The sequence below is a fragment of the Brienomyrus brachyistius genome, chromosome 12, assembly GCF_023856365.1.
Source record: "Brienomyrus brachyistius isolate T26 chromosome 12, BBRACH_0.4, whole genome shotgun sequence".
Taxonomy (NCBI): Eukaryota; Metazoa; Chordata; class Actinopteri; order Osteoglossiformes; family Mormyridae; genus Brienomyrus; species Brienomyrus brachyistius.
This window is the reverse complement of record NC_064544.1, coordinates 6,329,722-6,350,068: the sequence shown is the minus strand read 5'-3', so window position 1 is coordinate 6,350,068 and position 20,347 is coordinate 6,329,722. Positions and strand designations below refer to the sequence as shown.

General features: G+C 48.3%; 2 protein-coding genes and 2 non-coding genes across 4 annotated transcripts in view; 1 reads left to right on the top strand and 3 right to left on the bottom strand.

The window, feature by feature from the left end:
* Positions 1-572: 572 nt before the first annotated feature.
* LOC125704498 (40S ribosomal protein S3a) lies at positions 573-3,252 on the bottom strand. Its single transcript, XM_048970110.1, has 6 exons — positions 3,092-3,252; positions 2,285-2,388; positions 1,852-2,039; positions 1,249-1,457; positions 966-1,075; positions 573-743 (listed from the first exon to the last, which is right to left on the bottom strand). Exons 1-6 carry the CDS (start codon positions 3,151-3,153, stop codon positions 616-618), a joined length of 801 nt encoding a protein of 266 aa, XP_048826067.1. The 5' UTR covers positions 3,154-3,252; the 3' UTR covers positions 573-615.
* On the bottom strand, positions 1,593-1,660 carry LOC125705529 (small nucleolar RNA SNORD73). The gene has a single exon (XR_007381642.1). It is a non-coding gene; the product is annotated as a small nucleolar RNA SNORD73 (small nucleolar RNA).
* LOC125705528 (small nucleolar RNA SNORD73) lies at positions 2,121-2,186 on the bottom strand. The gene has a single exon (XR_007381641.1). It is a non-coding gene; the product is annotated as a small nucleolar RNA SNORD73 (small nucleolar RNA).
* Positions 3,253-4,652: 1,400 nt separating the features above from the next.
* The window catches only part of LOC125704775 (lipopolysaccharide-responsive and beige-like anchor protein), a 106,465-nt gene continuing 90,770 nt past the window's right edge, over positions 4,653-20,347 (top strand). Inside the window, exons 1-9 of the mRNA XM_048970785.1 lie at positions 4,653-5,449; positions 15,681-15,912; positions 17,173-17,273; positions 17,529-17,624; positions 18,155-18,276; positions 18,522-18,648; positions 18,890-19,009; positions 19,413-19,559; positions 19,718-19,915. Coding sequence (XP_048826742.1) covers positions 5,285-5,449; positions 15,681-15,912; positions 17,173-17,273; positions 17,529-17,624; positions 18,155-18,276; positions 18,522-18,648; positions 18,890-19,009; positions 19,413-19,559; positions 19,718-19,915 — 1,308 coding nt within the window. The 5' untranslated portion in view covers positions 4,653-5,284. The remainder of the gene's footprint in view (positions 5,450-15,680; positions 15,913-17,172; positions 17,274-17,528; positions 17,625-18,154; positions 18,277-18,521; positions 18,649-18,889; positions 19,010-19,412; positions 19,560-19,717; positions 19,916-20,347) is intronic.

The following is a 20,347-nucleotide window of genomic DNA, read 5'->3' as shown; positions in this document are numbered from 1 at the left end:
TACTGGCCTCATTATTTAATGCTTTGCTCCTTTATTTTATATATATTTTACATATATACACATACATTGTGCATCCTGGGGTCCTATTTTAAAATTGCAGATTTTTACACAGGGTGAGCTGTAGGAGTTGAATGACTACACACGTTAAACGACTACACACGTTAAACATTTCCGTTCACATTTGGGATAGTTACCCGACCAATTAAGGCATGTGGGGTGACAAAGTGCATTTCCCATTTGAGTGTAGTAAATCGCTGGAGGTGAGTTAAGTGCACACACACACTCCCACTCCTAGGTTTAGGACGACACTCTTCAGACGGTGTAGGAACCCTTATATCTATCGAAGCAGTTGTGCTGGACTTTAACATTTTACTCAATTTCAGCAAATATCAGATTCACTGCCAGTACTGTGCACCAGAAGCAGTCAAACCTACAACTAAGCCAGACTGGATGGCTAACAGCTTTCAGACCAAGAGCAAGTTACATAACTTATCCTGATCACATTCAGTTACAGCCCCAGGAAAACGCCCCCATGTCCTGTAGGGAGCTCACATACACACGCGGAAACAGTGTTTCGGGATTCACACGCTTTATTGATCGCTTGGTGACTGGAGCTCAGACCGTCTCCTGCACAGGGGGCTCGTAGCCGTCGGCTCTCTCCACCTTGGCACCAGTGTCATCCCCGGTGGTCTTGCTCGTGCTGCTACTCGCTCCTTCACCATGTAGCTCCATCAGTTTGCCCACTGCAAACCAACATTCCGCCCCATTCAATACACCTCCGGTTACAGAACTCAAAATCCCACTCGTTAATGGCTGACCGTCAACGTGAACAATGCAAGGTCAGCTGTGCTTACCAAGTTAGTCATTCTGACTAGTGATAAATAAGACGACATACAATGGTTGGTCAGTGAACCAGTGCTTGCAAAGACTAACTAAATGTCGTACTTCCGGCTGAGGGAACTCACATTCGAATTTGGGTCTCTTCAGCATCTTGACCTTCCTGACGAAGACGTCATGCAGAGGGTAGATGGACTGACAGGCCTTCTCAATGTCTTTGCCAACACTGTCTGGGATCCTGCAAAACCAAGCAGAGGTCTACGTCACTCGCAGTAGTGGCTGGATCACGTAGACACCGGTAGTCATCAGGGTGACATTTCACATGTCAGCCTGCAGCAAGTCGGACATCTTTCCATTACAACAACCAGAAAAATTTGGCAAGATGCAAAAGCGAGCAAACGAGGCACTTACAGCTTGTTGACGACTTCCTTCAGGTCATTGGTCTGCACCTCACGGGTCATGATCTCCACCATCTTCTTGCGAATCTGACGCACCTGCTGGTGCTGAGCATAGGAGGTCTTCCTGATCTGGTTGGTGCGTTTCTTGGTAAAGCCAACGCAGAAAAGGCGGAGGAGGTAGCCGTCGGTGGTCTTCACGTCCACGTGTGCTTCAATCATGGTCTACAAAAGTGGGTGTTTTGGAAACACTTTAGCGCAGGTTGACCAAGCCCAATTCATAACACACTGCACATTTACAGAACTTAAGCAGACTTTGCTACTATCCAAAGCGTGAAACCTTGAATTACTCTAACTGGGAACATCGGAAGATCTCATTACAGTAATCACATGTTCATTTGGGACCGAAACTATTGTCATCACACGCTCCCAGGCGAAGGGGTTTAAAAAAAGCCACAGCAAGATTGCTTAAGGTACTAAACGTAGGCTGAGGTCTTGGTCCAGACTCCAGTTAGAGCTGCTATTAAATCCCAAGCAAGTTGGCTCTCACACAGCTGTGCGAAGCAGCCAATTTCCCTTTGCTGAAAGCACCCAGCAGGGTAGAAAGGTGAGGACCCACCTGCCATTTCTTGACCATGGAGCACATCTTATCACGAGTGAGGTCCATTCCGTGGAAGTTGGTCAGACAGTTCTTGCCCTGGACGTCCTCTGTGATCAGCTTAAACTTGCGGAAGGCCACCTCATCGTTCTGCAGGTCAGCCAGGCTCACCTCAAACACGCGGCCCTTCAGGCCATCTGAGGCGATTTCTGGCAGGAGAGAGAGAGAGAGAGAGTTAGTCTTCCTGACACGCTGCAGGCTGGCATTCTGTACTCAGCGCCTATACTGGAAACATCAGAAGATCTCAAAGTAATCACTGTGTTCATTTGGGACCGAAACTGTCGTCATCATGTGTTCCCAGGGCATTCATCAACGACATTTCAACACAATGCAGGGTGCAGAGCAACCACGGTCTCCAGATACACCTGAACTCTGGGTAGAAAAGCAAACATACTAGTTCCCTGTGTCCTGGTGACCAGAGTCTTTCCCAGGTTGCGGATGTTGAACATGGCTGGTGCCTTGACATCATACCAGTCCTTCTTGGAGAAAGGGTCCACACTGAATGGGGGGGGGGGGGAAAGATGTTACGTTGAACGTCAGGAATAAGAATTATAAACCAGGTCTCTCACAAGCTGCACACGTAATACAAGCAACCAGACTTTGTAAACTTGGTTTTGAAAATGTGTCGAACTATTGTTTATAAGTCAGCTGACGGATATTCATATACTCACACCTAACCTTAATCACTCTATTCAGCAGTAACTAGTTTTCTCCGAACAAGTTGCAGAGTAGATCAATTACACCAGTAACCAATACTCGCTTCCTGAGCACCAAAAAAGTAAAGAAGATTCGATTACCTTCTAAGTAAGACTACAGATTGACCGAATAAATGACATTCAATGTTTTAAATCCTATGGCGAAGCCGCAGCTAACAACTAAAGCTATGAATGAAGGGGCAAAACGAAGGCCCACGCACAACCAGGCTGGCCCTCCGCGTAGTCAGCAGTCACAGGACAATTTAACATTAAATGCTGCCTCAATTTTGGTCCCAAGCAGGCAAACAGACTACAAACAGATTCTGCTCAAAACTTCGGTAGCCATTTGTACAGTGTATGTGCCGGGTGCGGCACGGCGATCGCACGGGAGGGGGCAAAGTAATCTAACGAGTATCAACACCATCCTTCATCCGAAAAGCCAGCGGAATGAGCAGAAGACAAAGAAAGCATAGTATCTTCCCCAGTCTTAAAATCTGATAACTTACATCTTCTTCTTGGCACCTTTCTTGCCGCCTTTGGTCAGTCTCTTATTCTTGCCGACCGCCATGGTGACTTTAGGAAGCGGAAAAGGAAGAGGAGTCGTAGTATCGCGAGATTTGTGTTTCGGCCGAGAAGTGCTGACGTCTCGCGAGCTTGCAGTGACGGCGCCACTTTGCGGTCGGTATTATAGGCTGCAGCTTTAGAGGGTGTGTCTGCTTTTTGTGGAAGTCATTTATTTAATTTATCCGAAAGGACCCATCTATTGAACACTTTACCTGACTGAAATTTCTATTCGATTGTGAATAATTTTGTCGTAAAAATATGTATATTTTTAATCATTAATGAATTTCTGCCTGAAGTAGTTCACGAACGTTTTTGTCATCAGGTTAAGTAGATAATCCGTAACCCACAGTTACCCCAGCAAACGAAAATATTAATAACCGTAGCGACACTGCTCTTATCCATGTCTTACCTTAAGTTTGCCTTAATGTATGTGAAAGAATGATTAGGGCACGTGTGTGAAATATTTCAATTATTTTATATCACCGATACAATATCTGACTGCCGTCCATTACAGGCAAACAAAAATACCACACATTTGCGCAATGGCATCTTTGTCCCTGACAAAAACCAGCTGGGAAATTAAAATGGGGTTTTATCTCTAAGCGCTGAAGTCGACATTGTGTACAGATTGATGACAGATTGGACCCAGAAACTGGCACGTCAGAACTGAGCTGCAGATGCGCGTGAAGGAGACGTCTGCACTGGCCTGCTAGGTGTGATACCGCCAGTGGCCAGAAGGAGGCGCGCTATTCCTTACCAGGAGAAGCAGGATGAAAGTGGATCCTTCAGTCCGTAAGCATCTCCCAGCTGCCCTTAGTGCGCACTGTGTACGCCGCACGATGTACAGACACGCTGTCCGGAGTGTCGTCTTCTGATCACTATTACAGCCCTGTTCTGTATAAGTGCTTACGGAAGATGCATAATGTCAAAGTAATTTACCTATTTCGACAATGGTCCCTAGTTCTCGTTTGACCCTTTTAGGTAGTTAGCTAGTGTTTCTGAAGTCCGGAACAGAAATACTGAATCCTCAAGCGCATTGTCCTTAATGGTCATGTGTTTTTCTTTGTTAATGGGTTTTAATAGCTTGATGTATGTACTATGAGATTTTGTTTTATTTTTCAATACTGGGAAACCGTAGTTTACATGTAGGCCTATGTTTGGCTTGAAATAATACTTCATTTTTTAAAGTATCTTAGTTTGAAAAAAAAAGGAAATGTATTATTATTAATAATAATAACAACAACAATAACATTATTATTGTTGTTATGAATAATAATAATAATAATAATAATAATAGTAATAATGTTAACAATGTTATCGTAGTTGACGTCCCCACTCTAGGTAAAATGTATCATAGGAGACCCACCCGCTTCGCAAAAGTTACCATGAGGGGTGATCTCAAAGTTCAGGGCCGATTTTTAATGCCACCCCAGCCCTGGGGACACCTGTCACCCTCCCACGGCCGGTGCCGGCTCAGTGCGCAGGCGCCGCCCTTCATGGGACCCTGTCTAGAGCAGGATGTGAAGCGGGTGGGAACTGCTGTTAAGCGCGGTTTAAAGTGAGTTTTTTGCTAGTTCGGCAGCAAAACAGTAAACTTTACAAAACAGTAGGTCTTTTCTTGTTAGCAAAATAGCAGCAAACTACGTCTCAACGCCGTTTTATTTTGTTATCATTAGGTATAAACTTTTGCGCGCACTGTATGCGTGCGCTCATGCATTCGCAGTGACTCGGATCTCCGTCTGTTTGCTTTCATTATGAGAGAGATGCTGCAGTAGCGGTCCAACAGGAGTGCTCTTACTGCAGAAGAAAAAATACATAGTTTTATTGTTTGACGACTTCGACTGGGAAAAGAAGAACATAGAAACCCGAAACCGTCTCCCTTTGGCTTTTTTCGCGTTTTTTTTTTGCTTTTCCCATTTCTAGGCAACTTTTTTTTTAAGCCGCGATATCTTAGGGAATTTGTCATTAGCTACATTTATACTGTCGGCATGTTAACAGCGCTTAAAAGGTCTGGTTGTATTAAGTCGCATAAGTAACCGAGAAACGCATATACTTTTTGAGTGATTCGGATATTTAGTGTCCTAATTTCGGACAGCTCGCTCCAAGGTCCTTCTCAGCCTTTCTGTCGTATTTGCATGGCGATGGCCGGCCGGACGGAGCCCCTCCATGAAGCGGCGGCTCTGAGCCGCAACTCCCGAGTCGCAATCCGAGGAATCAGGATGAAATTTGCCCTCTTGTATAGTTTAGTGGAAGCTGGACAGGTTTCTAACAGGGACATTGTGGAAACTGTCCTTAATCTGGTAAGACGTACTTTTTAACTTTTCCATGCGACACTTAAATTTATTGCCAGCTGTTTAGGTTCTACATTCTATGTTCCGGACCATTTATTTAATGTATGTTCAGTTTCAATCAGCCATGAATGTCATGAATCAATGACGGCTCTGCGCTTAATTAAATGGTTAATTGGTGTTGAATCTCGATCGGGGAAGACTGTTAGACGCCACCGAAACTGCAGTTGAATGGTCTTTTAATGTTTCAGATACCAGACTAAATTAGTTTAATTAATCATGTAAGGCACAAAATCAGATTACCAATTTCATGACAGAAGTTTGATTTCTGTGAAGGCGAAGCGCGGGTCACGTGACCACGCATGCGACTTTTGTGGGGTTACGGTTCTGAACTGAATGAGTCAACAGCGGTGTTGCATGAACTCGTGCATGCATTCTGGTGTTTCACCCGTAAAGTGAAAATGGCATCTGCCCTGTGGAATTATTTCATGGAAACAATGCATGGTGTTTCGTTAGATGTAGTGATGTCCTGCTTTGAGAGCCACCCATTACATGCATTTCTGGCAAGAGGAAGCAGGCAGGGTGAGACCGTGACACGAGGTCGCGGGGCAGGGGAGGTAGTCTCCTGCTTTTCACAGGGTCCTGGGCTCCTCCATGACGTTCTCGTGGTCCCAGTCATACCTGTGCTGTCCTCCACACTGGCACTGTCGCTGGGTAATCCACACCAGAACATCTCTGCGTACTGAGGAGGATGGACTGGGGGATTTTTAGGTTTCAGTCCCACAAACAGAGAACTTTGTAGGAGACTCATTTTGAAGGTTTAGGTGTAGCTGGAACATTCAGATCCTTGTGTTTCTTAACAATATTTGTGATATTTAAAAATAAGTAGCATTACACTAAACACCTATGTAAATCTGTACAGCGTTTATGTTCAACATGTTCTGAGTAAGCAGGGATGGATGGAGGGATGATTGGAGGGAGGGATGGATGGAGGGATGATGGGATGATTGGATGGAAGATGGAGGGATGCATGGTTTGTTTAAACCCTAATATCCTGAAACATGCAGTGCAGTAAATGAGATGAATAAGTGTGTTTAACCTAATACAGATTTTAAAAATCGCGTTCAGATATCGGCATTTTCAGCCATTGAACGTCACAGGGGTTAGCTGTGGTCTTTGGCCTGAGCATATTCAGGACGGCAGTGTGTCAGATATTTAGATTAAATCTTTAAAAGTCCAATTGCATGGTGTTCAGCTCATTACTCACAAACAGCAGCAAGTCACTCTGTACTGGGCCTCCCTGGGTAACTGAACCGTGGCTGAATTGATCTCTGGGTCACTGTGTCACCTGTGTTAACGGGGTGGACTAATTACCAGGGCTGTACCTTGAGCTGTAGATGTACGGCAGTTTTTCAACGGCACCAAGTAGGAGCGTCTGTTCAGCTCTTTATGGCTCTGGTGTTGTGGGTCTGGCCTCACTGAAGGTCTGGGTCCATTCGCGGCAAACACTCTGCTGCCTGGACCCTGAACCAACTGCCGCTGGGCCTGGACCCTGAACCAACCGCCACTGGGCCTGGACCCTGAACCAACCGCCGCTGGGCCTGGACCCTGAACCGGCCATCGCTGGGCCTGGACCCTGAACCAACTGCCGCTGGGCCTGGACCCTGAACCGGCCATCGCTGGGCCTGGACCCCTTTTTCCTCCCGCCAGCCAGAATGCATTCTTGACTCTCTCTGGAGGCTGATGGCAGGCGTTTGGGTGTCTGTCTTCTGCTTTTACTGGGAGGCTATTTAGCAGGAGGGGATCAGATGATGCCTCTACAGGATTGAGTTTCCTTCTGTCTGAAGGACTTACAGCTGCTTTTTGTAATAAACATCTTTTCTGATTCATCAAGGAGGTTTAAACTCCGTCTGTGCTCTGTGTGTGAGTTTGCATGCTCTCTTGTATTTGCATTGGTTTCTAAGTTTCTTCTCAAGTTCCAAGTTCAAGTTTTTATTTGCCACATGCACATCGATTCCTTGTTGAACTGCGTAGTGAGAAATGCTCTCACGGTCCAAAAGTCAAAACTCACTTAGTTTAGGTGAAATGGAATCTCAAGATTATCCTTTGCATATGTGTGCCAGCCTCGGATGATGGATGTGGGTGTCCCCTGCCACATGCCATATGATGGACTGGCATCCCGTCCAGGATGTGCCCCTGTCTCATGCACTGTGATGGACCCAGGTGTCCCCTGTCCCTTGTGTGACACAGTGCAGAGAGCATCCCCATGCGGAGAGACTCGCGTGTTTCACCTGAGCCGGGCGCAGTGCCGAGGACTGCTGTCACAGCCGTGATGCACACCCGGTGTGTCTACCTCTGCCACCAGCTGTGAGGTCATTGCGAGATTCTCCGTGCACAGAGACTCACTGAGGAAGGGGCTACGCCTCAAGCTGTGGGACCAGGCTGCCACTTTGTGCTGAAGCTTCGACATGACGATCCACATTCCATCAGCGGGGAAGGAGAGCGCTTCAGCAGCACGTAGATTTCAGATCTACTTTGACTATTTTTGGTGCTCCCTCCTTATGCTACAGGGCTGCTCTCTGGGCCTTGTCCAGCAAAGCTTCTCTTTCCCCATCCTCATGGTAAAATCTTTGCCTTAGCTTCTCTCTCCCGTAGGGTATTTTTAAGAGTATTAAACAGTCCGTGGCTAACATGACGATCACCTGATGACGCTGTTTTGAAAAATTTATTATCGTGGCAGGTGAGCCGCAAAGCAGACATTTCTCTCTGATGTGCTAGGAGGCGCTGTGCTGCTTCCCCCCGGGTGACACACCATACAGAGGGGCGCTGTGCTGCTTCCCCCCGGGTGACACACCATACAGAGGGGCGCTGTGCTGCTTCCCCCCGGGTGACACACCATACAGAAGGGCGCTGTGCTGCTTCCCCCCGGGTGACACACCATACAGAGGGTCGCTGTGCTGCTTCCCCCCGGGTGACACACCATACAGAGGGTCGCTGTGCTGCTTCCCCCCGGGTGACACACCATACAGAGGGTCGCTGTGCTGCTTCCCCCCGGGTGACACACCATACAGAGGGTCGCTGTGCTGCTTCCCCCCGGGTGACACACCATACAGAGGGTCGCTGTGCTGCTTCCCCCCGGGTGACACACCATACAGAGGGGCGCTGTGCTGCTTCCCCCCGGGTGACACACCATACAGAGGGTCGCTGTGCTGCTTCCCCCCGGGTGACACACCATACAGAGGGGCGCTGTGCTGCTTCCCCCCGGGTGACACACCATACAGAGGGTCGCTGTGCTGCTTCCCCCCGGGTGACACACCATACAGAGGGTCGCTGTGCTGCTTCCCCCCGGGTGACACACCATACAGAGGGGCGCTATGCTGGTTCCCCCCGGGTGACACACCATACAGAGGGTCGCTGGGCTATTAAACCGCACGGCCATCATTTTCTGTGGCGACGCCTTGCCCAAGCGGCTCTCCCTGTCGATGGAGTCAGTGTACCGCCTAGCAGCAGATGCGGTGTGTGTTTCTGTAGCAGCAGGTCTTCAGCAGCAGTAGAAGCACTTTAGACCACTACAACAATCTGATCTTTCCATGGTGTCGGGATGGTACAGATCTGAGAGCTTGCCAGCAGAGTGGATTGGTGTTTTTGTCATTGGCTGTTAGTGTGATTTAAAATATGCTCTTTTTCTCAGCCGACAGTGTTGGGCGAGTCCCAGGAGGCCCGTGCCACAGCCGGTGTGGTTTACTTGCCCCCCAGTGCAGTGCGAGATGGTTAGCAGGTTAGCAGACAGTCTGTGCTGTCATACGAACAGAGAGTGGAGCGGCTCTGTTAATGCATAAGAATGCAAGTGCAGGAAGCGATCGAGGCGAGACAGGGCTGCGCTCGTCAAACCACAAGTAATTCTGCATAAACAGCTCTCTTTTAAACTCGGGCCTCAGGAAATGCATGCACACTTTGTGACAGAAAAGTGTGGAAATAGTTACAAACCTACTGTATTAGTAAGAGGTCATGTGACAGAAGGCCAGTTGCAGATTTATGACATGAGTGATCACTAGCAGAAATGTAAACCACTTTTTATATTTTCTTATTAGGAGATTATTTTATATCCAAAGACGTATTTTTGTCCAATTGGGGTTTTAGTGCCCGATGGTAACGTCACCCTGCCAGCCCTGGGATGTGAACCAGCGACCTTCTGGTCAGAGTTTGTCTGTTTGTGAGTGAATGAGTCAGTCCATCCCTCCTACATGAATGAGACCATTACTCTCATTAAATGCCTTACAGCCACATAACCAGCATCCGCTTCATCCAGTTTTGCACGGAAACCACCTGGCCTGATCTGTATGCCGTTTGTCTTCAGGCACCGAAGCTGAATGCATTAAGGAGTCGGCGTATCTAACACTCAGGCCGTAATGAAGCATGAAAATGCGACACGGAACAGTGGAGCAAGAGGCCTGCATGTGGAGGTCGATGAGAACGCTGGCAGCTCCGTTACTGAATCGAAGGAAGCGAAAGAGGGGCACAATGGACTGTCGATTTTGTCTACTGGTCCGTTCCCAGCCCGGGATGGATTAGACCCCTCCCTTGAATGAGCATGTAGCTGTAGATTGGGGGGGGAGGGGTGCGTGGCTTTGATTTGAGCTCTCTAACCACCCTAGCAAACATGGGTTCCCCAGATTATTTCATGTCAAACATACAGCCGTGTCGATCCCTCTTGGTTGCGCTGATATGTTTTGAGCGAGCTGATGGAGTCGGTATGTCTTTGGGCGTCACTCTCATTTCGCATGGATGCTGCTGAAAAGTTCTGTACCAGCGGCCCCGTCGCTGTGCTGGACGTGGCTCTCTGCCCGAGGGTAGAAGTGCAGATGAAGGGTAATGAAGAAACAAGGAAGTGAAGTCACACCAGAGCGAGGGGCCTGGTCTTTTTTAAGCCCCGATTTTTTTTTTCTAACTGCTCTCGCTGCCAGGCTTTAGCCATCGGGGCTGTTTTCTTGCCTTTCTGCACAGCAAGAGAACATAGCTGATTGGATGGTATCTGGACAGAGGCACTGGCCACGTTTAGGTGCAGTACAGAGCTGAAGATTTGCCGATGCATTCTGTGCCCCCGCTGTGGTTGAATGATCAAGATCCAAGACGAATGTGCTATTGTCATATTGCACAGATTACAGCGTAATAATGTTACTGCTACTACTGATAAAAAAGACTCTATTGATTCCTGTAATCCCTTTTTACTTACTCATCTTGCTTTCCATGATGCACGGATACATGCGTAGGTGACAGCAAGCTTGCCAGCGAAGGGCAGCCACCTTCAGCGGCGCCCAGGGAGCTGGGGGTTAAGGGCCTCGCTCAAGGGCTCACTGACATGTGACTATTCTTCCAAAGCCAGGCTTAAACCAGTGACCTTCTGATCACAGACGCAAAGGCTTACAACGGAAAGTGCAGTGAAATTCTCTCTTGAATAGACTACTTGCAGACTATCAAATAAGTGTCAGCTGTACCAGGTTAGACTTCCCAAAGGAGGTAAACGGAGTTCCTGAAATGTCCCTAATGAGGCTGGCTCTGTTTCCCGCCAGCCGGCCACCCTTCCGTCTCCGACGGGCCGTAGAGCGTGACTGATGTGATCTCTTCCTCCGATAACATCCTGAAGGTGTAGGAACCAGCTCATGTCTGGCCGGCTTCTTGGAGCAGAACATTCTGCTTTCAGTCTCTTGGCTTTTTCCCAAACTCATTGTTCCTTTGCTATGAGAGAAAAAAAAACAATTCATTGTGCCGTCTATCCGGTGTGACCTAGAAAATAAAAAGCTGCTTCTACTGAAGACGTGAACATCAGAGAAAAAAAAACATCTGCCAGGGATGACGAGGGCTTGTGTGTGTTTTTTCTTATTTCATATATGAAGCCTTACAAATGAGATTCATTTGATTTCTGTTGTTGAAGCAATGAAAGTGAAAGAAGCTGGTTCCATCAGTGTAAGTGTCCAGGAAGGGACGCGGAATAATAAAGGGTGTTCTCGTGTGTGTAGTTCACTTATGCGAATTAGCCATGAGGAGTGCAGTGTCCCTGAAGACCTCTTCGCTGTCCATGTTTACCTCTAAAGCAGCTCGGTCCAGAACGTTCATAGGTGGTGGGAGCAGTAAGAGATGGAGTCATGGAAACGTGCCTGACGTCCCTCTGCAGAGGGAGTATTATTGTGGCGCCGCCTCAACCCACCCTCCTATTAGCCTGCGCTAGTGGAGCCTGTTTGCCAAGCCTCTGGGGGGGGGGGGGCCCGGGGGCCCTGTCTTCTCTGGGGGCCCACAGGGGCCCTGTCTTATTTCAGCTGGAGGAAGTGACTGGAATCAGCAAAAGTAATTATCTTTAATCCCAAGAGCTGCTTCCAGCCACAAGTATGTAGTAATTGCTTAGTTTACCTCAGTAACTGTGGTCAGGGGCATCATAAATGGGGGGGGGGGGCAATGTCAGCGGACCCCCTCCCCTCCTTGTCTTCCACGAAATTAAATAATTAAGAGGATGTTCCTTATCTTTTATTATGAATGTAACGTTCCTAATGAACATTGTAGTCCTATATCAGGCAATATTTTTGTCATGTGTATCAGTTATTGCCTTCATGTTTAGTAAACAGTATTGGTCTTACTTTATATGATGAAAACTGAATTATTTTTTAATTATTTAAAAAAATCTTTCTTACAATGCATTCATCCATGATGTGACTATTGCACACCGCAATAACTCAAAAATGATCCACAATTTCTTTTTCCTCTCATGCGTCTTTGCGTAATCTTGGTGTAATTTTGATCAATCCCTGATCAATCGGCTTCATCTACTGCTCTCAAAAGTATGGATTATGTGATGTGTAAAACGGTTTCAGTACTCGTTTTCCATGGTATCGATTCTACAGCCCGCGCTTCCGGCTGACTTGTGGGCTAGCAGCGCGTATGCGCGGCAGTCTCGCGCAAGGGGTGCTACTGAGATGACTGGTTCAGACGCGTCAGAGCTTCCGCCACTGGAGTGCAGCCGGGCGGCTTGTGGAAATGCTTTGAGTTTGTGCCAAATGAAGGAGGTGAACCACAGGACATGCAAGCCTGTATGCAAGTCGTGCCATCGCACATTACTGACAAAGCAAGCAAACACCGTGAATTTAGCTAAACGCTTAAAGGACTGACACGCGACGTAGTGTACACAGTTTAGAGGGATAAGTCTCTTATTTCTGAATGGATGAAATTTTGATCTGCATATTATGGTGGTGCAGTGGTTAGCACTGTTGCCTCACACCTCTGCGGCCCGGGTTCGAGTCTCCGCCTGGGTCATATGTGTGCGGAGTTTGCATGTTCTCCCCATGTCGTCGTGGGGTTTCCTCCGGGTACTCCGGTTTCCCCCCACAGTCCAAAAACATGCTAATTGGAGTTTCTAAATTGTCCATAGGTGTGCATGTGTGAGTGACTGGTGTGTGAGTGTGCCCATCCTGGGTTGTTCCCTGCCTCATGCCCATTGCTTCCGGGATAGGCTCCGGACCCCCCGCGACCCAGTAGGATAAGCGGTTTGGAAAATGGATGGATGGATGGATGTTATGGTTGAAGTAGAGATATGACGTTTTTTGTACATTTTTTTGTAGTCTGTCAAACATTTGCACATTAAGACAATGGTCTGCAGTTATTTTTACCTGTTAGTTGTATTCAGCTTCGTGAGATCGCTTTGATTACTGCTGATCATTCAGATACAAACTCATAGAGTCATGCCATTGTTAGAAGTGTTTGTGGTTTGAGACACAAGATAATATCTGTTCTCTTATGCATTGCAATAATATGAAGTAACATGTATTTTTAGTAGCGTTTATTTACTGCTGATGAATATGAACGTGATTAACGCACAATTACAATAGCTACCTGCACTTATGCTTTGACTGACAGTGCAACGCAAAGGTCTTTTTTAGATATAGTGACATGAGTTTACAAAAGGTTGTAAAGTTTTTCCTGCACAAGAGAACTGCAGCGTAAATAATTTTAGATTGAGTCACATTATATACTGTGTTGAGTATCGAAAATGGTATCAAATTGAAATACTTTTCTTGGTATCGTATCAAAGCTTGAAATTTTGGTTTTGTGACAACACTAGGTGCCTTCCCATTGTACTCTAAAGGATAGGCTGTGGGCCCCCAGCGACCCTGAGTGTGACAAGCGGGTACAGAGGATGGATGGATGGATGGATGGATTGGACAACACTAAGTTCATCCACCTGTAGAAAAAGTGGAGCCACTCTGCTTCTCCAGCCGTGGGTGATCGAGTGCATTTGATGTGATTCTCTGGATTGTAAAGTTAGCAGTTTACGAATGAGTCTGTGGTGGCTGGTTCTCAGAGGTTCCTGCATGGTTAGAAAGCTGGCAGGAAAAGCAGGAGTGTATTTCCTGAGGACACCTCTGTCTGTGGCTGCGCAGGCTGTAGGACCCCGAATTCACAGGGCTTTTTGGTTCGTGTTTAACATCACAGGACTCCGAGTCACACAGTCCTGCCGTCACTCCCAGCCCAGTGTGTATCTCTCGGCCTCCACTGCCGGTTTCTGGCTCCCAGCTGCACAATCATGGCATCTGTGAGCCCTGCCCCCCACTGTTGAGCTGAATTTAACTCTTAGTTTCAGTGGAGTGTTTTATTTTTTTTTTGTGGGGGGGGGGGGGGGGGGGGCTGTTTATTATGTACCCATTTTTAAATTCTCATGCTCGTGGGGGTTTTACTTACACAAATGTGTTCTGAGGGCAGAATGAAAAATGATTTATCTATCTGAACCAATCAGATTATACAGGAGGTGGGTCCAAGACTCTGGTTGGGCCCACCCCATGTACTTCCTTGGACCCACCTCTTACGCAATCTGATTGGTTATCTCACTGAACCAATCATTGTTCCTTCTGCCCTCAGAACATATTTGTGTAAGTAAAACTCCAAAAGCGAGTGTAATGGTACAGTTTCAGTATTTTTAAGAACAAAATAAAAACACATCACCCTTTAATTAAACAATTTATTTTTCCATATAACAAATGTACATTCATAAAAATGGCAGCACGACAAACTAAGCCTAATTTATGTCTCTACTGTGTGAAATGAAGGCGAAAAGGTGCTTGTTAAATTTGATAATCTGTCAGTGTTTTGCCTGTTCTATCTTAAAATAACAGAGTACCTAGTATGTGCAGGACCTATATAGGTAACATAAAATAAATTTTTTGGAAGAAAACGATTTGAATAACAAATCTTATTTTTTATAAAGAAAAATATTTTTATTTGACAAGAACATATATGAAGTTAAGTATGTCACTGTGCGATAATGACATTTAATTTCTAGCTGTCAAAAATGTGATGATCCCAGTGTTTTAGATGTATTTTTTGGGGAAAACACTGTCTTATATTTGCACCAGTACATATAGAAAAATGGAATATGACAGGCATACTGTACTACCGTGGTTCATGTGTGCGTATTGAACCGTGGGGGGTGTACCGAACAATCTGATAATATACTGAATACGTTGCACCCCTAGTTTACCTATAAACTGCAGTTCATCCGTTAATCGTGCTGTGCCTCTGATTATCGGTTGGTTGCACATGATTTTGCATGTTTTTCTTCTGCTGCCGCGTCCTGCAGCCTGTCATGTTCTGCTTGTGTGACACCATGGAAGAGGGTGACCTTTCTCCAGCTTTGGAGGGGAAGCCAGTGTAACTGACACCTCTTTTGCTTCAGAAAGAGCAACGTTTTGTCCCCATTGTTTGTCCCTTTCTTGTACCTTTGGTCCTTTAATCCAGGAGGATGAACATGAAGGGTTTAGGATTTGGGTTTGGAGAGTAGGGGCGTGTCACTACTATTACTGTGGGAGTGTATTCAGGAATGATTTGGTCGCTACCAATGCTGAAACTAAATCTACATCCTTGATGCGAGTCACCCAAGCTTTTTTTGATGTGGACAGAGGAAAATGTTAAGGGTATCTTCCACGACTGCTTATCAAGTACAGGATGACAGCAGGAATACCTTGGTCTAGCATCGGATTGTAATCTGCACGATGCTGTACTGTCAGGATGTGTAACGCTCTATTGGCTGAAAATGTTCTTTCCTTCCCTTGGTGGCACCTTTTAGAACGAATGTGTGAATGTGTCCCCATCAGCGTAAGGATCTCTCAGTTCCATACGGGATGTGACGTGAGGGCCAGCCGGTGCTCTCCTTATGGCCTGTATGGGGTCTGTGATGTTCACGATCACTCCGTTGTTCCCCTAGCTGGTTGGCGGACAGTTTGACCTGGAGATGAACTTCACCATCCAGGAGCCGGATGGCGTGTCCTGTATGGTGGACCTGCTGGACAGATGTGAGCCTGCCTGCCAGGCAGAGCTGTGGAGCACTGTGACGGCCATGCTGAAGAAGAGCGCCCTCAACTTGCATGTGTGTGCCACCGCGGGTCTGACGGAGCTGCTGCTGGCTCGCCTCGCACAGGCCAACTCCGCTGTCGTCGGTATGTAGTTCTTCACCCACACCTGATTGTGGACCTGAGGCCAGGATGGTCCTCGTGAGACCCTGAAACCCTGCTTGAGCATTACCGTAGTGGGCCGGCTTCAGATAGTGAGGTACCTTCTTAGCAAGGCTGAGCCCATCTTCTGTGAGAAGAGTCCAGCCATGGAGGTCGGCTCGAGGTGCTCGAGGTCGGCTCGTCTTTCCTTCTCACATGATCTTGCCCAGTAGATTGCATTTCAGAGAACACTAGCTGGTTAGCTGGTTATTTAGTTATCCGTCAGTTTGAAATTGGATTGGTGGTGTTGCTTGTCCTTCCTCTCTCGGTAGTTACCCTTCTGTCCGCACACTACACAGCTGCTGTAAGTTGCCAGGGGTCTTTATTTGTTTTCTGGATGTAGATGTTTCACCCACTTCACACTCCAACATATTTAACTGGCTACAGGTTACTCTGTGACGAGTCCCCTGGCCTGCTTTGTCACTCTTTTATGAGTCTCCCGGGCTGGTTTGGCCCTCCGGGACGAGTCTCCCGTTCTCTCAGCCTGGTTTGTTACTCTGTGACGAGTCTCCCGTTCTCCCAGCCTGGTTTATTACTCTGTGACGAGTCTCCCGTTCTCTCGGCCATAGTTTGTTACTCTGTGACGAGTCTCCCGTTGTCTCAGCCTGGTTTGTTACTCTGTGACGAGTCTCCCGTTCTCTCAGCCTGGTTTGTTACTCTGTGACGAGTCTCCCGTTCTCTCGGCCTTGTTTGTTACTCTGTGACGAGTCTCCCGTTCTCTCAGCCTGGTTTGTTACTCTGTGACGAGTCTCCCGTTCTCTCGGCCTAGTTTGTTACTCTGTGACAAGTCTCCCGTTCTCTCAGCCTGGTTTGTTACTCTGTGACGAGTCTCCCGTTCTCTCGGCCTAGTTTGTTACTCTGTGACGAGTCTCCCGTTCTCTCAGCCTGGTTTGTTACTCTGTGACGAGTCTCCCGTTCTCTCAGCCTGGTTTGTTACTCTGTGACGAGTCTCCCGTTCTCTCGGCCTAGTTTGTTACTCTGTGACGAGTCTCCCGTTCTCTCAGCCTGGTTTGTTACTCTGTGACGAGTCTCCCGTTCTCTCAGCCTGGTTTGTTACTCTGTGACGAGTCTCCCGTTCTCCCAGCCTGGTTTGTTACTCTGTGACGAGTCTCCCATTCTCCCAGCCTGGTTTGTTACTCTGTGACGCGTCCTCAGGCCTGGCGGACTGTTCATGCCAGGTGTCTTCCTTTGATGTTTGATTTACAGAGCCGTTGATTGATGTGCTGGCAGTCCTGACCCGATACAGCATCACTGTGAAGGAGCTGAAGCTACTTTTCAGCAAACTGCAGGGAGAGGACGGCATGTGGGTATGTCTGCTGGGATGAGGCCAGTCGCACCTGAGTCTCACTGCTTGGGAAGTGTGTGCAGATCGTATGATGTTAACTACAAAATGGGTCTTGTATGACTTGCATTGAATGTTTGTTGCCGTTCAAATGTGTTGATTAATAGTGGCATCAATAGCCTTGTAATGTAAAAGGCAGAAGGCAGTCGACATGGCAACCAGATGGGACTGGCTGCATGTGTTTGTTGACGACTCTGCTGTGTGTCGCCCCCTTGTGCAGCCACCACATGCGCTGCGGCTCCTGTCCGTCCTGAAGAGCATGCCCTGCCGGAGTGGGCCAGACTCCTCCTTCAGCTTCCCTGGAAAAAGTGTCTCGGTGGGTGGGCGTCCTCTCTTTCACTACCAATGAAACGCCACCTCAAGCATCACTATAAGGTCCTGGTTTGAATGTTTCACAGACGATGAGCGAGACAGGTGGTCAGATTGATGCCTGACAGTGTTCCTCTCAAATGGCATAGGCTGCTCGCCGGGTTAGGAGACGGCTGCCCGTTCCTGTACAAGCGGCAAGCTTGGTTGGTTGATGCTCTCTGCCCATAAGGTTTCTGTTGTAAAAAGGCTTTTGCTAAGTCAGTGGAGGAGCTGATTCTGCAGGATTAATCAAAGGGAGAGTCTCTACTGTAGCTCTGCCTTATACACAGTAATCTGCCGTTTGGCCACATCGGTAGAGCGGGAACCTGGTGCAGGTTTTGGGGGCCCTGCGCTGACATCAGCATGGACACTCGGGTGTCGCCCGTTTAACTGGCCGTTCCACGTTCCCCGAGGTGGGCGGAGCCTGTGTGTATCCAGGGCCTCGGATAGGCTATGCGTTAATCCGGCCCTGGTGACCCTGATTTGCGACCCGCCCAGGCCATAGCTCTGCCCCCCATCGCCAAGTGGCCTTACCAGACTGGCTTCACCTTCCACACCTGGCTGTGCCTGCACCCAGCGCCCAGCGTCAGTGTCCATCAGGACAAGCTTCACCTCTACTGGTAGGTCCCCTTTGTGAACGATGCCTCCGATTACATTGCATTGGTCTCCTCTTTTCATACACATACATTGTGTCATTCTGCACAGTGGCTTTTCCTTTGGCATGGTAGGTTGTGCCTGGCTGCCCCATGTCTAGATAATAAATCATTTCTGATGTATGGGTATGGAAACACTTTGCAGACAGATATCTTCCGTCGTTTTAAAAGGTGCAGGCAGTTCAGTGACGCTTGGGTGCTTCTCTTTTCAGCTTCCGCTCCAGCCGGGGGCAGGGCTACGCTGCCCACTTTGAGGGGCAAGGCCTGATCGTCACCTCGCTCAAGGCCAAGGGGCAGAGCTCCCAGCACTGCATGAAGTACAACTTCAAGCCGCAGAAGGTGAGCTTGGCTCGGGGAAAGTTCCAGCACAGTGATGGGAAGCGTATGATGACGAGGCATCGCACGACTGCGCGGCACGAGCTCAGAAGTGATGTTTGAGATGAAAGCGGCGTGTCTGTGCTTCCAGACCTCATTCTCTCCATGCAGATACACTCTGTTGCTTGCCTCATGGCTCAGTCTTGGGCCCATTTTACTGTTGCTCATGTTCCGTGTGACATCCCACCTGGGCACTGTGTTTCAGTGGTACATGCTCACGATTGTGCACATCTACAACCGCTGGAGGAACAGCGAGATCTGCTGCTACGTGGACGGGGAAATGGTGTCCTGCGGGGAGATGGCCTGGCCACTCAGCACCAGTGATGTGAGTGTGTCCCCATGTGCTGTGGGCCAGCATGGCGTCCTGGAGGACTTCATTTTAAGCACTGGGGGGTGAGGGGGGTGTCATCAAATCCACGTGTACTGTGGGTCTCATTTTTGTTGCACGTTTCCCTCAGTCGATTACTCCCGGTTTGGAGGCTTCGTTTGCCAGTCCTGCCCAAGCTCACAACGCGGTTCCCCACAGACGTCAATGACCAGTTTCACTCTTAATGTGGTTTTTGTGTCCTGTGCCCGTAGTTTTTTCGCATTAGCCTGGAGCTGCCCTTGAGGTTCTCCTTCTGATGGCTGCAGATAGCTCCCAGACCCTGGCTGTGTTGCTAGGCCCTCCCTTGGGATGCTTGTGTGGTTTTGACATAATCCCTCCCCCCCCTGCCCCCCCACCACAGACCTTCGATAAGTGTTTCCTGGGCTCCGCGGAGACGCTGGACGCTAACCAGGTGCTCTGCGGCCAGATGGGGGCGGTTTATCTCTTCAGCGAAGCTCTTAATGCGACGCAGATCCTTGCCATTTACCAGCTGGGGCCCTCATACAAGGTAGGTGACATGGGGGGGGCGGCTATGGCGCCCCTTGCTACATGTTTTACATCAGAGGCGCTAAATTGGCCCAGATTCATTTGTGCTGTTGTCCTGGTCTTTGATAGCTTTAAGTTAAGTGTATGGAGGGGGGATGCACTTCTGCCTCCTTATCACAGGGAGCATTTAAATACAAGTGCGAGAGTGACCTGGTCATCAGCGAGCAGCAGAGGGCGCTGCTGTACGACGGGCGGCTGTACGGCTGCATCGCTTTCACCTACAACCCACGGGCCACTGATGGGCAGCTCTGCCTGGAGTGCTCAGGCCGGGACCGGCCCTCTCTGTTCCTCCATCCCCCTCACGCCCTCATGCTGCAGGTCGGTCTCCCCGTACGTCGGTCCCTCTCTGCTCACCAAGCTGAAGTTGTCATGTTTTATTGTGTACTAACTGGGCCGGTTCCCGCTTGTCTTGATCTAGCTGCTGCTTATGGGCAAACATTAACCAGCGGGGGGGGGGGGGGGGCATTATTGTTTCGGGTCCCCATTGCAAAAGTCACTTTGAGCCCCAAATAAATAACTAGAGAGCCGAGAAGATGGTAGCTAACTAGCTGGTTAGCAGAACGTGCTGTTTCAGCACCTCTCAGTAAGGAACGCCTTTATTTAATATTTAGTATAGTGATTGTTTGTAGCCTGCATGGGGTCCCCAGATCCTGCGGGCCACACAGACGCATGGTGTGAGTGCTGTACACACCGCTGCTTCAGCTGAATGCACTGCTTCACTGCAATGGGCTCACTGCAATGGGCTCACTG

What these genes read in the sequence shown, in the direction of transcription:
- LOC125704498 (XM_048970110.1), bottom strand. Translation starts at nt 3,153, where the DNA reads ATGGCGGTCGGCAAGAATAAGAGACTGACCAAAGGCGGCAAGAAAGGT. An exon ending in AAAGGTGCCAAGAAGAAGAT is followed by an intron (nt 2,389 to 3,091) that starts GTAAGTTATCAG and finishes CCCCCCATTCAG; the next exon opens with TGTGGACCCTTTCTCCAAGA. An exon ending in AAGGAAGTCGTCAACAAGCT is followed by an intron (nt 1,076 to 1,248) that starts GTAAGTGCCTCG and finishes TTGGTTTTGCAG; the next exon opens with GATCCCAGACAGTGTTGGCA.